This window comes from Galleria mellonella, unplaced genomic scaffold (genome assembly GCF_026898425.1).
Source record: "Galleria mellonella isolate WM207_F2 unplaced genomic scaffold, CSIRO_AGI_GalMel_v1 utg33, whole genome shotgun sequence".
NCBI lineage: Eukaryota > Metazoa > Arthropoda > Insecta > Lepidoptera > Pyralidae > Galleria > Galleria mellonella.
In genome coordinates this window covers 5,968,113-5,983,644 of record NW_026442079.1, presented here as the reverse complement: position 1 = coordinate 5,983,644, position 15,532 = coordinate 5,968,113, and the positions used below count along the sequence as shown (strand labels likewise).

At 30.7% G+C, this 15,532-nt stretch overlaps 1 protein-coding gene across 5 annotated transcripts in view; it reads left to right on the top strand.

Annotated features, from left to right (window-relative positions):
* The window catches only part of LOC113519345 (uncharacterized), a 60,054-nt gene that overhangs the window by 9,871 nt on the left and 34,651 nt on the right, over nt 1-15,532 (top strand). For 4 of the 5 annotated variants that reach the window (XM_031911580.2, XM_026904407.3, XM_031911579.2 and 1 more), the window contains exons 2-7: nt 250-910; nt 1,251-1,430; nt 2,254-2,418; nt 4,312-4,443; nt 9,351-9,476; nt 14,792-14,907. In XM_031911580.2, the coding sequence (XP_031767440.2) occupies nt 250-910; nt 1,251-1,430; nt 2,254-2,418; nt 4,312-4,443; nt 9,351-9,476; nt 14,792-14,907 (1,380 nt within the window). The remainder of the gene's footprint in view (nt 1-249; nt 911-1,250; nt 1,431-2,253; nt 2,419-4,311; nt 4,444-9,350; nt 9,477-14,791; nt 14,908-15,532) is intronic. The other variant, XM_031911583.2, reaches the window with a different exon arrangement.

Genomic DNA, 15,532 nt, shown 5'->3' with positions numbered 1-15,532 from the left:
TATTATATATAAATTAGTACATAGTATATAAATTATATAAAACAGTTATTATTATATATTATAGTAAAAACTGTTTTATATATGTTAATTATTGCTAAAATTTTATTCTCTTTATAAAATAAAAAAGTAATGTTGAAACAAAAAGTAGAATAAACAATAATATCATAGTTTACATAAACAATAATATCATAGTAAGTTAGTAATTTTTTTTTAATTCATTAATCATAATATTTTAACTTAAATTTTCAGGTCTGAAATTTTAGAAAATATTCAGAAGAAGAAAGAACAAGATAAAGAGCCACAGAGCCCTAATTTCCAGCAACAAATTACTAAGTCTGCTGATAAACTACATGCTCAAGATCAAAATGTCAATACACCTGTAACTCAGCATGTCCCAACTCAACAGCTTTTATCCCCTACTCATGGTTCAGCCCAAACTGTACAAACAAAGGATGATCATAAAGACAAGACAATAAAAGTTGCTAACTCGACTACAATAACTTTAATTGAGAACGCTAATGTTAATGGTGATAAGGATAAGGATAATTTCCCCAAAAACTATTTTACATTAGAGTCTAAAAATGATAAGAAAGATGATACCAATAAAAATAGTATTACTATAACTAGAACTGTGCCAAAGCAATCACCAGGGAATGGTCAGTCTGATAAGAGTAAAGTATCTTCAAAACCTGTGAAAAGGCCATTGCAGTGTTTGGAAACACTAGCAGAAAAAGCAGGAATAACTTTTGAAGACAAATACGAAGCAGCAAATACATTAATAGCTTTAGATAAACAAAATAGTTACAGAAGGGCTCCTGAGTTAAAGCAACCTAAATCTGAGCCAGAAAATCACAGTCAAGCCGAAGAATACAGGTACAGGAACCAAAAAGAAGAGGATGATAAACTACAGGTAATTTTAAATTATTTTTGTATCCTTTTCTATCAACTTGAAAAAAAAGGACAGGGTTCTCAAATTCGTTTTTGTTTGTTACCTCTTTACTTTTTCAGTTATAAACTGATAATAAAAATTTTTTTTACATGAAAGGATATATTTTCAGATTGGGCCTATATAAATTTTATCAAAATCGGTTTAGTATTTTAAATCAATATAACTTAGTTTGTAATAATTGAAGTCTTTTTTATTGTGGAATAAAATTTTAACTGCAGTATTTGGGTAATGTTCATTGTTATTAACATTTGATTTCACTATTTGATAACGTAAGTTTAAATATTTTCTTTTTATTATTCAGATTCAACAACAAATAATACAGCAGCAGCAGCAACAGCAACTGCAGCAGTTTCAGCAGTTGCAGCAACAACAGTTGCAGCAGCAGCAGCTGCAACAGTTGCAACAACAAGCATTGCAGCGTCAACAACACCAGCAGGCTTTGCAGCAACACATCAAAAACCAACAAGATCAACAAGATTTAGTAAGATATTTTTTTTATAAAGATACTACTTGATATTAAACCAAATACTATATGAACATATAATTTTTTGATCATGAATAGTTGATGATGTTATCTGATGTAACATATTATCAGTATATATTTATTCTGAATATTCTCAAAACAGATTTTTTTTAAATATTACTATATTATTATTTCAACTTATTACTAGGTGTAATGTAAAGTATGAATGTTTTATACTAATATTATAAAAATATATTTATGTAATGGATAAACTTAAAAACTACTTAACTAAATTAAAAAAAATGTTTTATATAATCTTCAAGAGTTGGCCGATACACATATATTAATGGTAAAAGAATTAAATAATTTAAATTGAGCATAACAGTATACTCTGTTATGTTCATGGTACTGCTCATGTCTATAGGCGATGGTTACCACTTTCCATCAGGTGGGCCGTCAGCTTGTTTGCCATTCTAAGTTGTATAAAAAAAAAAAGGATTTTGTATGTACCTTTTTTATATGTGATTAGCAATATTGTTTTTACTTATAAAGCATACAAGAAAAGGTATGAAAATAAACGCGAGGAAGACAAAGATAATAGTTATTGAGAGGATTGAAAGTTTAACAGCATGTCAGGAAAAGACAAGAGATCAGCGAGCGGTATAAATAAATTAATGAATCTGAAGAAAACGAAAGATGTCTATTTGAATCAGAATAAATAGCATTCCATTGTTTCTGCCTACCCCAATGGAAGATTGATATGTATATATGCATTGTTATCAATCCCATTAAATTTAGTCTCATTCAAAGTTGTTACTAAATGATGTGTTTGTATATTTAGTTACAGAAGCAGTTCCAACAGCAGCAACAACAACAACAACAGCAACAACAACAGCAGCAACAGCAGCAGCAGCAGCAGCAACAGCAACAGCAACAGCAACAACAGCAAACTGAGCTCCAGTCTGTGTCTCAGCAGCCAGAGTTACAACAACAAAAATTTTTGCAGGTTTCCCTTTTTGTTGTAATATTGTAAAAATAATATTACTTGTGTAGGTATTCACTGGATGTGGGAGGGATATTTCATTCATTGATTTCAATAAAAAAAATAAGGATATTAATTTATATATATTACAAATCAGTATAATATTATGTCTAATTACTTGTTATTTTAAATTTATTATTGATTTAGGAGTTAAAAATCCATCCAATTTATGTTGTCTGAATTAGATAGGTCGTAGTTATATTTTAATTTATTTTTGCTGTATTTTAAAGTGATATAATGTTTTTTTTTTTTTAATTAACAACGATAAAGGATGAAATAGGCGATTGTTACCAGAAAACGTCAGTTTGTTTCCCATTCTAAGTTGCATCAAAAAGTTCTAATGATGATGTAAGAAAGTTAGAGAAATTCAAACAATATTGTTTTGAATATGTACTTTCCACTAATAAAATAAAAATTCAAATTTGTGAATAGCTAGTGTACACATAGAAATTATCATTAAAGCTGAATTTTATAAAGAATAATGGATAGATGTTCATTACTGTTTCACGTAAAAACTACTGAACAGATTTTGATGAAATTTTGCAATCTTATATCAGAATAGCACATAGATATAGTAAACAAATATAGTGTGTAAATTGTTCGTATTATAAGTATAATTGTCAAGTAAATCCTGTCATTTAAGAATTATTTTGTTGTGTGCTGTATACATCATTAGAGTTGCACGAAAATGATGTATGGTGGAATTATGTCTGTAATGTTTGTAATTTTTTCTCAAATTGGAAATTTAGAACAAAAAGGTTCAATAGCTAAATTAGGTTTATAAGATGTTTGACGTTTTTATTAATAAGGACGTTTGTCTTTTATAGTAAGTTATTTGGGTATATAATTTAAAAGTTACGACGATGAGAATATCTTTAGTAGAACGTCTGTGGGTGAGCCGCGTGGCTCGTGGCCTTAAATTAAAATGAAATATAATATACCAGAGGGAGACTGTACAAAATCGTCTGCTTGGATACCTCTGCCCCGATCGTTTTTCTGCCATGAAGCAGTTGTGTTTCTATGACTGTGTTTTGGTTTGAAGGCTGGGACGTAGAAATAAAATTACATCGTACAGCACCAAAACAAACACAGGGTATAAAACTTTAGTTCTCAGGAATAGCAACGCATGAAGGCTATCATGGGCGTCACTGTATAATCTGTTATATCCATGATACTGTTCATGTCTAAAGGCGACGGTTATCACTATCTATCAGATAGGTCGTCAGTTTATCTGCCATTCTAAAATGCAGAAATAAATGCGTTTAAGGAACAAAGAAGTAATTAGGCTGCTTTTTATCAAATTTTACGCGGACGAAGTTGCGAGCATAAGCTAGTAGTAATCTAAATTTGACACTTTCTTATAATTTATATTTATACATTTTGTTAAAATATTATTTATGATATGTTATTATTTATATTTGTTATTAATATCATACAGGTGGAATTTTTGAGCCAGTCTGTCAAGGGAAAGTATCTTAAGAACAGGAAAATAGTATAAAAAAGTCCTTAATTTTTGAGCTTGCAACTTATTTGAAATAAGTTTTTAACATTTCTAACACTAATCTCAGTGGTTCGATATATTTTAAAAAGATACAGACATAGTTTATTGATATAAAAGGTTGACTAGAATTAGAGTGACATATTCTCATTCTCTGTGTTATTTACTCTGTCATTTTTTCTCAAAATTTATAGATGAATTTAATAGTTTCTAGCTAATAGTAGATGGTATCTGTTTTTGAAACTATAAAGGTTTAGGTATCCACTCATCAGTATGACAGACTTCAGGGCAGGCCCAGTCTCAAAATTCCATCGTATGTATACTCTATTTTTGGTTAATGTTAATGTATTTCTGTACAGCCTGTGCATACGCAACAGTTCAACGTCCCAGGCATTGGAGAGATCAACCTAAGTTTTCTGGCGTCTCCTCCGACCAACTTACTTTTCGACAAGAATAAGGGCGGCATGAGTGGCGAGATTAAACCACAACAAGTTCGTGTCAAAACATTTGTTTTCACACTATTTACCCTTTACGCTTATTAATAGAATCTATAATTACAATCAAACATACAGTACATTTCTGAAAGGTGGAAATGACAGTCGCAGTAACAGTAGCACTTCCCAATTACCTATAATGAATGTAACGTTATCCCTTTTATAATTTTACTAGTAATCCGTCCCGATTTTGTAGACGGGTAGAAGGTGTATAATTAAAGATTGTAGTTCATAAAAAAACAACATCAATTGTGGCAAAACCGGTTATTTCGATTTAAAAACTAAACTATCGAACCAATTTTGATAAAAATTCTATGGGACCAATCTGTAAGCTTCCTTTCAGGTAAAAGGAAAGGATTTTCCAAATCGGTTTAGAACTAACGAAATTATAAGGTAAAAAACAAAAAAAATCAACTGAAATTATGAAATGAAGATAAATTAGTATTTTTATTAGCTTTAATAGACAAATTTTTAATACTTTTCCTTATCTAATCGCATATTTCGTAGTGATCTCTATTTTTTTATATTAATATAAATAATATATAGCTGTGTTACTCGTAGACAATGTAGTTTTCTATAGGTGAAAGGATTTCTAAAATTGTTTAAGTAGTTTTTGTGTTTATCTATGTATTATGAACATACAAAATATTAAATATTTCATTGTTATAGTATTAGTATAGATGATTTTGCCGTTATTTATTGTACTATTGCAGCAAATTAAAAATGACAGTTTATAAATATAAGCTTCTTATAATTATTTTAAAATTAAGCATATGGAGTGCTTTAATTTCATTAATTAATTAATAGCACAACTGGTGACATAGTCTCGAACTAAATTCTGTAGGCACATCCATATGAATCAAGCTACAAACTTCAACGTAAAAGAAAGGATAATAATTGTCTATTGGTTGTTATAAAGTTGTAAAGAAGAAAGTTTAGATTATTTGTTTTTAATATATAATTTGTTACAATTGACTACATGTTGTCCGTTGAAACTTGCATAGACTGCAATTTAAACTCCCTTGATTGTTTCTTTGTATAGATCTATGACAATAGCAGCTACTAACCTGCTTTTAAATGTCCTTTTTAAATTGACAAATATTGCATTCGTTCATTTCAGGAAATTAACCATTTACTTTGTGGCAGTTGAAGAGACTTTAAAAGATTCTGTTACTACTACTAAAGTAAAAAAGAAGTAGGCTCTCAATTATACTTTGTATTTTTATGTTATTACTTGTATACAGTATCTTCGTCGATTCTGGATTAATTTGATGATTGCTTTTACAAGTAATATAATTTTCCGTAATTGTCACATTAATTTTTTAAATTATAATTATATTTTTTTTTTGTGTCTAACCTAATACAATAAACTTGATACCAATTCTATATAGATTACTCGGTATTGCATGAATTATAAAATCAGAGCAAATTCATTAATGTGTTTGGTATTCGATTTTAAATATATTTTTACTCCTTACGAATATTTATGAGTTTATTCTTAAAAAATGAGTTTATCTTTTATATGTGCCATATAATCAGGTATCGTTAATAAATGTATTCTGGTCGTGCAAACAAACTCGCAGGTAAACGGAGACTTCGTGTTTCTGACTTGAAGCAGTTGTCTTTGCCTGACTTTGTTTCGGTTTAAAGGGTGGGATATGCAAATGAAATTACAGGGTGTAGATTTCGATTCAGGTTCCAATTTTTAAGACTTTAATTTGGCTTTGGACTGACTTTTTCCTTGCAAATCTACGTTGTTTGGTAGGATTGGCTCGTAGCATTTAAAATACAAAAGCCCGACCCCAAATAAATATTTAAATTATATTGTTATAACTAAGATTTCATTGGCTATTGTTACATTTAAAATTGCTGTATGTGCCATTCAAAATGTGTAATCATAACTTGGCTTCAAGTTTCAAGCTTCAAATTTTAGTCTAAACTATATTTTGTTAAAAAATAAATAAGTTAAATTGTAGCTATTGGAACGAAGTAAATTTGAAGGAATGTTGTGTTAGTTACGCTGGTTGCGACATTGTCTTGTTTATTAATACAAGATACAAGTACAAGCGATAAATTGGACAACAAATTATGTCAAGAGTTCAGTGATCAAAAGTATTAAAACAAAAACAGTGATGTTACAAATTGTGCGTCGTTTGTGTGAGGTCAGGTATATTGTTGTATTATTTATTCTCTCATACTAACCAAAAGAACTTTTTAATATTAATTCTTATAAGAATTAGGTCCTTGTGACGTTTTTTAAGTTTCCTTATTGTCACTAATAAAATGTTTCACAATTAAAATTATGAAATAAATACCATTGGAATTAGCATTATGGGCACTAGATAACTGATATGAGATACTTAAAAATACATTTTTAAAACATTTACAAAACAAATAGACATTATTTTTATATTTCATATATATATATATATGGTATCTTTAAAGTGTATATATTGAATGAGTGATATAGATAGAGTATTATATTGTGACTGTATGTCATAATAAATAAATAGGCTGTATGTATGGAGTTGATTTTAACTAAAGACAGTAGTTTTTGAGTGATGCTGGAACAAACTTAAAGACAGACAGACAAAATTTGTTATAAATCATTGTTTTGGTTTCTGTTGCTGTTACTAAGACCCTTTATATATTGTTTTTAAATATCTCCCTTGTACAGATTTTGTTTATTTACATTTTTAATATATTAGTAAGATTACAGCACATTCAATGGAGTTCTAGAAAAGTCATGGGACTTTGTCATTTCCGCCTTTTAATTGTGATGAAGTATTTATAAAAACTATACCAGTATAACACTATCCTTCTAAAGAAATTTAGCAGTTAATAACCATATGTATTTAAATTTATTGGAATCACGTGCGTTTCAAACATCTAAAGTGTAGTAGATTTAGCTACCTACATTAACTACAGTATTTTGGCCCAAAATATAGTATATAATACCTAAAATATAATATATTTGGAAACACTAATCTGGGTTTAAAATGTCACTGAACAAAATTTACTTATCCGTTATCATTTACATTAATTAATTTTGTATTGAAATCTGAGTTTCTGAATATATCCGCTAGAGGTGCATCTAACTACAGTAAAATAGATCTCGCTATGATAATGTAGAGAAATCTAGCCATATTTGGGCCACTGAATTTCTACACAATCCATGAACAACCAAAGGTCCTACCTAAGTCAAAGAAAGCATTTGAGTGCTGGTCCTGTATAACTAAACATGGTAAATCCTCAAATGTTTATTTATTTTTTTTATTTACGACTTTATATGGCAAAAAGTTGACAGTGACTAGCATCTCCTGTAGAGATAAATCATTCTTATTTCTAAGGAGTTGTGGATGTACTTAGTAATTTAATTGCTGTATCACAAAGTAAACAGTTGCTAGATAACAGAAACATTAAGCGAGTATACTGCAACTGTGATCTGCCAGGGGGTGTAGGTGTGGTGTGAGGCGGCCAACTTGCCTTGATTTGTATATAGTCCATTTGGGTATCTCTAGTAGTCTCCATTATAATTATTCAGCAACATTTAAATATTGTCTTTAATTTTCATAACCTATTAGAATCTAAAGTTTTAGCAGTTTTCATTATTAAAAAGAAGATTTTTATAAATTCACAATAAATGACCGTTATCCGTTTAATACTATTAAATATTGAATGAATATTATCAATAATCTAAAATTGCAGGCCTGAAAGAGAAAAGGTAAAATCATTTTACCGCATAAAGTTAATACTACATTACAGTGTAAACAGTATAAAATGCTTGTAATATTCGTTGTGCGTTAATTCATAATGACAATTGAAATTTATGAAAAATGCACATATTCTCACTATTATCGTTTATTATTTCAGTAAAAATATCATTAAAATAAAATAATATTTAAAAAGAAGACAGGATTTGATGTGACCACATTAAGGTGATTCATTCAAATCCTTGATTAACTGTGATAAACAGCAATCTAATCTTCGATGAGCTATCCTAATAAATATGTATGCAAAAATCCATTTAAAAATCACTATTTCGAATGTCAACTAAGTACGTTTTTATTTTCATTTTTTAATAATATTTCGTCGCTCCTGTTCATCCTTTAAACGTTATCTTACTGAACCCTACTGCATTAACTAGTCGTTAATCAGCAGTTTTGTAATGAAACGGCCACTGGATCCTGTCATTGGATCTTGTGGCGTATATGCATTGTTTGAGCACATTCACTGGCGATCGAACGTATTCAACCACCGATTCGGTTTTGATTGATTTGGTCTACGTTGCTTTTGTGGATTCATTCTGCCTAATAATAACATTGGGTAATAACGTATTTAATTTCCTTACATTTTACGCGTAAAGTTGTTTGTGGAAATATACAATACCATACATAAGTTATTACGGTTTACAAAGAACATTTGTTGAGTATATTTCTTAATGATCAATGAAAAGACGAAAGTTAGTTTGAGTGAATATTTAGAATGAATTAATAAAACACTGTCTCATAATTTTTCACCTTGGTAGATTGTGTTTTAATCCTTACAACACAAGTAGAAGTAATAATTTTGTGTTTTGTCACTATTGATCTGAAACTGCCGTGGCACTTGCATATAGCACACTGAGTATAGCAATACAGATGTAGTATATATTGTTTAAATTTTTCTAATTTAAAGTATAATATTATTTTTGTATCTATATTTATCTAATCAGTTTATGACGATAAATATACCTATATACATAATTAAAATGTATATCTATAGTTTTTAATTTCTTCGTTTTTAATAAATACATTTGTATTTATTATTATCAAAAGTCTTATGATTTTGTTAGCTTAAGAAATAACGTAATAGTATCGAATTGAAAGATAAAAAATCATGAGTAATGTTTCTGTTTTGTGTAGATAGTGGACGGACAAACACAAGTGGTACAACAACAGATGAGTATGGCGCAGCACGAGCCTGGTCAGCAGCATCACCAAACAGTCACCGTCGTGTCATCTATGCCGAGTAGCATGGCACAGCACCAGGTTTGTCTGAATATTATAAATAGGAAATATTGAGTGTTTGTTTGTTTGTAATGGATAAACTCAGTAAATACTTAACTAATTTGAAAAATACTAAAAACTCACTTATAGAAAGTTATTACTATCAGCGAGTAATATTGATATATTATGTTGAAAAAATTATAGATCCCTACGAAAATTACAATTATGTGGATTACATAAAAAGGCATTGAAAATTTGCCGATAAAAGTATTTATTTAGTATAAAATAATGTACTATATGTATATAGTACTCATCATTGCTTATGAAATTTTACGAAACTAGATATCTAACTATTATTGTTAAGTCAAAATAAATGTTTTTTTATTCAAATTAATCGATCAAAATACCGATACAATTGAAAGATTCAGACATTCGTATCATGATATTAATTTTATTATCAAGGTTGATTATGTATATGTAAATTATTCATTCGAATCGGACCTTTCGTATAGAGGTTACGACGGAAATAAAAATGCTAAAAGTTTGAAAAATGTGGCGGTGCGAGTGAACAGTCGTATTCTTTATATTGTTATTATCTTCTATCGATTCATGTAAAGTACTTATTTAATTTTGATTCAATTAATGAATCGATTTATTATTTAAATATCTCGATTTGTTACTTATTTCATTTAAAAAATACAATAATTTAAACAAAACTGTTTACATTTTTGTTAAGGTCTATTTAAACCTACTGTAGTATATATAACTGTGTTCTAACGTATGAAAAAGATGAATCCCAAACTTAACTAATACTCTGCAGCTTTAAGAAATAGATTATTTATTACATTAAATAGGTAATAAAAAATAATAGATAGTGTCAATAATAACTATAAAGTTTATTTCATCTCTACAAATTACAGAAAGTGTACAGAATATTTACTTTTACACAAAAATATTGTAACTGGGAAATTTAGAGTCTAAACTAAGCGGTAGTCTATATCTTATTGTAGTCTGTCTATCTCTTATTTACAGTCTGTGTCTACCCCCTGACACGCGAACAGTTGTCTCCGTGATTTTATTCTGTTTAGCAGTAAATGTGTCGAAATTTAACATTGAGTTCGCTTTTGGTGATTTGCTAAAGAAAGTGGCGACTTTAACATAAAAAATTACGCTGCAAACATCACAAATTGAAGCACAAAGTAAGAAAATCGAAGATCAACAACGGTCATTAGATAGTTGTTGAGAGAGATACCACGGGGAGACTTTGTACAAAAGTCGATTGCTTGGGTACCTCTGTCCCATTTGTGTTTCAACCGTGAAGCAGTTGTGTTTGCATGGCTGTGTTTCGGTTTGAAGGGTGGGATATGGCGTGAATTTACTAGGTACAGAGGAATAACACCTGAGTCCTCAGGAATGGCAACGCATGGGGGGTATCATGGGCGAAACAGTATACTCTGTTATGTCCATGGTACTGCTCATGTCTATAGGCGACGGTTACCATTTTCCATTAGGTGGGTCGTCAGCTTGTTTGCCATTCTAAGTTGTATAAAAAAAAGTTGTTTCACTATAATTAATGAATGTAATGAATGCAGGTAATTCAAAAAATATTTGCTAAAATTGATAATATAGAAACATTGACGTCTTTGGCAAAGAGTGTGGTAGAAGACCCAGTTGAAACGGTTTGTTTGGAACGGGCGAATGAGAACGAAGTAGTTACGGAGGTTGCTGCCTTATCGCAAACCGATGTGATGGAGCGCGCCCGCCGAGCAACTGAGCGATCTTCTAAGCGTGTAATTACATTACATAAGCGAAAGCGGGCAAATCTCGCGAAGGATTCAAACATACCAGTTAAAGGGAAATCTAATAGCAATGTGTATCAAGAACCGTACACCACTAATAAGGGAAATAGGAAGATTCACCAGTACTGAAAGGAAGTAATGTACATATTTCTGCATTTCGAGCAATAGAAAAAAAGAAATTCCTGCATGTATGGTCGCTTCATCCTGATACCTCGGTAGAAGCAATTGTTGAGCATGTATGATTGGTGTCCCGGAGTCACAATTCGATAAATTAAATAACGAGAATAGTTGGCCTCTGAATGCCCAATTTAATGAATGGGTGTGGTTTCAAAACTCCCGTAAAGTAGCAAAAATCAGTGATAAAAACTGATGACATAATTCAAGTCTTTTATCAAAATGTTCGTGGACTTCGAACAAAATTGAAAACATTCTACAATAATATATCGACTTCAAATTATGACTTATTTGCTATTACAGAAACGGGTCTTAATAATTTGATACATGATGGGAAAATATTACCCCCTGAATTTTCTATACTACGTTGTAATCGAATGGATGGGCGTAAACAAGGAGGCGTGTTGTTAGCTTCATCATCTCGCATAGAATTAAATCACGTTACAATAGATGATGTGGACTCGGCCTTATTTGAAATAACCTGTGCAACCGTACACCTTCGAAATAACTACCTCCTTTTATGTTGTGTTTTTTTAAATACCTTCTAAATGTGATATAAAGGAATATATGCGTTTATTTAATATTCTTTGTGTTAAGTATTATAAAGTTATAGGTGGTTTTAATATGTCTTCTACCACATTGGAAGTGCAAAATTATTATGAATATGTCTATAATTTCTGTGGATTTCGGCAGGTAAATGATGTTTATAATATTAATAACCGTACTTTGGACTAAGTGTTAACTACGTTATCGGTAAATGACTTAGAGGTACAACTGTCTGAGGAGCAATTAGTGGATATAGATGTACATCATCCCCCCTCGTCAACTGACATAACAAGGCGACGTGCGTCCGCTATGATTGAACAACAATTATCCCAACATTTCCAACATAGGGATAATGTCACAAAAGAGAAATTAAAATGGAATTTTAATAAGACAAATTTATTGGAGTTGTATGATAATTTTGCCTCTACAGACTAGGATGCATTATATAAAATACAAGATCCGAAAGAGGCGCTCGCTTATTTTTATAAAACGTCATTAGTTTTTCAGTTCCGTAAAAATGGTCTAAATTAGCTATTATTATATTAATAGTTATAATAATAATTATTAATATAATAATAATAATTAGGTTTAACAGTCACTAATTTTAAATCTAATTATTTTAATAATACAGCGGTAATTAAAGTTTTATATAAGGCGCTCGTACGCAGTCAAACCGAAACGAATGCGATTATATGGAATCCCTATGAGACTAAATATAATGTGATGATAGAAAAAAATACAAAATAAAATCACTCGATTTTTATATCTAAAGGATAATGGCATTGTGAATGTGTTACGCGGATGGGTGCATCACCCACAAGTGCTAGAGACAGTCCAACAGCGAGTACCGAATGGTTATGTTTGCGCGCGCTGTCATCCTGTTACGTTTAATGTCCCACCAATAAGAACTAACCTACTTCAGCACGCTCCTTTAACTCACGCAGTACGGTTATTAAATAATATTATAATCATTGATATATTTAGGTAAAATACATTTACTATAACTTTGTATATTAGCACACTAGATTTATTACATTGATTTGGCTTTTGCTATTATAATGTTATAATTATTTTTAATGAATAAATAAATGAATAAAATAAAAATCTTAGGCACCAGTCTCCCCTAATATTAAGGAATTATATATTATAAATAATATAATAATAATAAAATAATTTAGTCGTATGTAACTTCAGAGATATTCTCTTATCTATTTAACCTTTTTTTCGCATCGGTTGTCCGGCTATGTGACCAGCCCATTGCCACTTCACCTTGCTTGTTTACATTCGTTTATCAGAAATTGACCGATTAGAAAAATGGATTTAGATATTTGGGCAACGCATTTACTAAAAATTACTCAGAATTTAATCTTGTTATTAATAAAATTTTAAAGTGAAAATAGATATAATCCAATATTACGTTCTGTCTTAGAAGTGAACGGCATCGTAGTAAAATAATAGTAAATATCTAATCTATCCTTTGTCCTTACTTGATCAAATGAATTCGGTGATATTTTATCGGGTATATTAAATTTCGCAATATTTTTTGGCATTACGATATCACTCCTATTACGTATTTTAAAAAGACAATTATTCGTTCGTATGCTAGTGTGTAGGTAGAAAAGAAAGCAATATAAGAAAGTATAGGCATAGACAAACGTAAGTAAAGCATATTATATATTATCTTTTACCCGCGACTTCGCTCGCTTTACTTGGATATGTTTACTGGCCGCGATAAAAAGTAGCATATATCCTTCTTGTCCCATATAATATGTGTATACTAAATTGCATAGTGATTGGTTAAGCCGTTAAAGCACTAAAGGGTAACAAACAAGCTCACTTTCACATTTACTATATTGGTAAGGATAGACATGTATTTCGATCTAATACTGATACTACAGAGGGAAAGGGATTATTAGTAATGAGGTCTAAGAGTCAGCCGGGGGAAAGAGATTGTTAGCAATGGAGTTTGACAGCCCCATTGTTAGCAATATGCCCTATTAGGACGACCTCCACGTGGTTCCCCCTGGAAACAATCGTGAACAATTCTTGTTGAATTCGTCACGATGGGCTAACTGACCTACTTCATCCTCATCTATCATCCTTCACTGGTGCCCCGCCGGTGTATACCGATAGCGCGGGTGGGGTTACCATTCCATTTTTATCCATGAAAAATAAAACAGCCTCATTGCTAGTAATATACTCTATCAGGTCGATCTCTACGCGGTTCCCCCTGGAAACTATCGTGATCAATTCTTGTGGAATTCGTCACGATGGCTATGTGACGTGTTTTCATCCTCACCTGTTATCTCTTACTGGTGCCCCGTCAGCATATACCCATAGCTCAGGCGGGCTTAACATTCCATTCTCATGACGTTTAATGGGAATTGTTACTAAAATTTATTAATTACAATTTGTTTTCATAATCAGTTATTGTCATACTTTTTATTCGTTGATGCTCCTTAATAATATCTTTTTGTTCTAAATTATATAATATCCTAAATTAATAACTTTTTGTATTTTTTTTAAATAAGATGCCAATGATTTATGATCATCGTCGACTCACGATCACATTTTTGTAATTAGCTCCCTAAAATTGTCCCGTAACAAATATGTATATACTCGTATGTACTATACGAATAAAGAATCATTGTAAGCAGCAATAATATAAATGGCATCTATTGTTTCTTTTGACAACCTTAAAGTGAGCAGTAACGGACAGGTTGCTTTGCGTATATGAGACTCCGCATTCGATTCCCGGTCGGAGTAATTTAGGAAATGAACTTTTCCAAATTATCTCGAATATAGGTGTACTGAGTTTTATTACTATTATTATTTTAGGTACAACAACAACAGCCGACCGCTGCCGGCATCCAGCAGCAAGCAGGCGCTGGCATTTCCACCATGCCACCATTGCAAAGTCTACCACCGACCGCTCAACACCCACAACAAATTAGGTACGACCACTAAAAGCTTCCTTTTTTTACGATCTTATAATTGTTTACTGGTACAGTGATAGTTTTGTTACATCGTTAGGTATATTATTATCATACATTATCTTTAATTAGAAAATATCCAATTCTGTTTTTCCGTGTACGGTTTTGAATTACCTGGGCACGTTCGCCAGCATATTGCTGTGAAACGAACGACAACGTGTGGGTTGTTTCCTTGTGAATAGTAAGATAACTCCTGCTTTACTGTTTTTGATGACAGTTCAAAATATTCACACGATGAACGGAGTTTGCAAGATTCTTTCGAGTTGTATATTCTATCGACCGATTTGATATGGAAAAAAATAAAATGGAAAAGATATTCGACTGTTATTCTTTCGAAATTTAAAAATTAATTTTAAATTTTTGGTTATTGTGTGAACTCTTAAAATAGTCATTACCAACTATTACTATGTTAGTGATATAGAGAACTATCATTAAATTTTTAACATAAATATATGAAGTCTATATAATATTTAGGTCTAATAAAATAGAATAATTGTGTTTAACATCATAACAACATAAATAAAAAATAAAAAATGATACGGTTTTAAAGGTCTTTAAAAGTGTATGGCTCTCTCTCTTTGCAAAT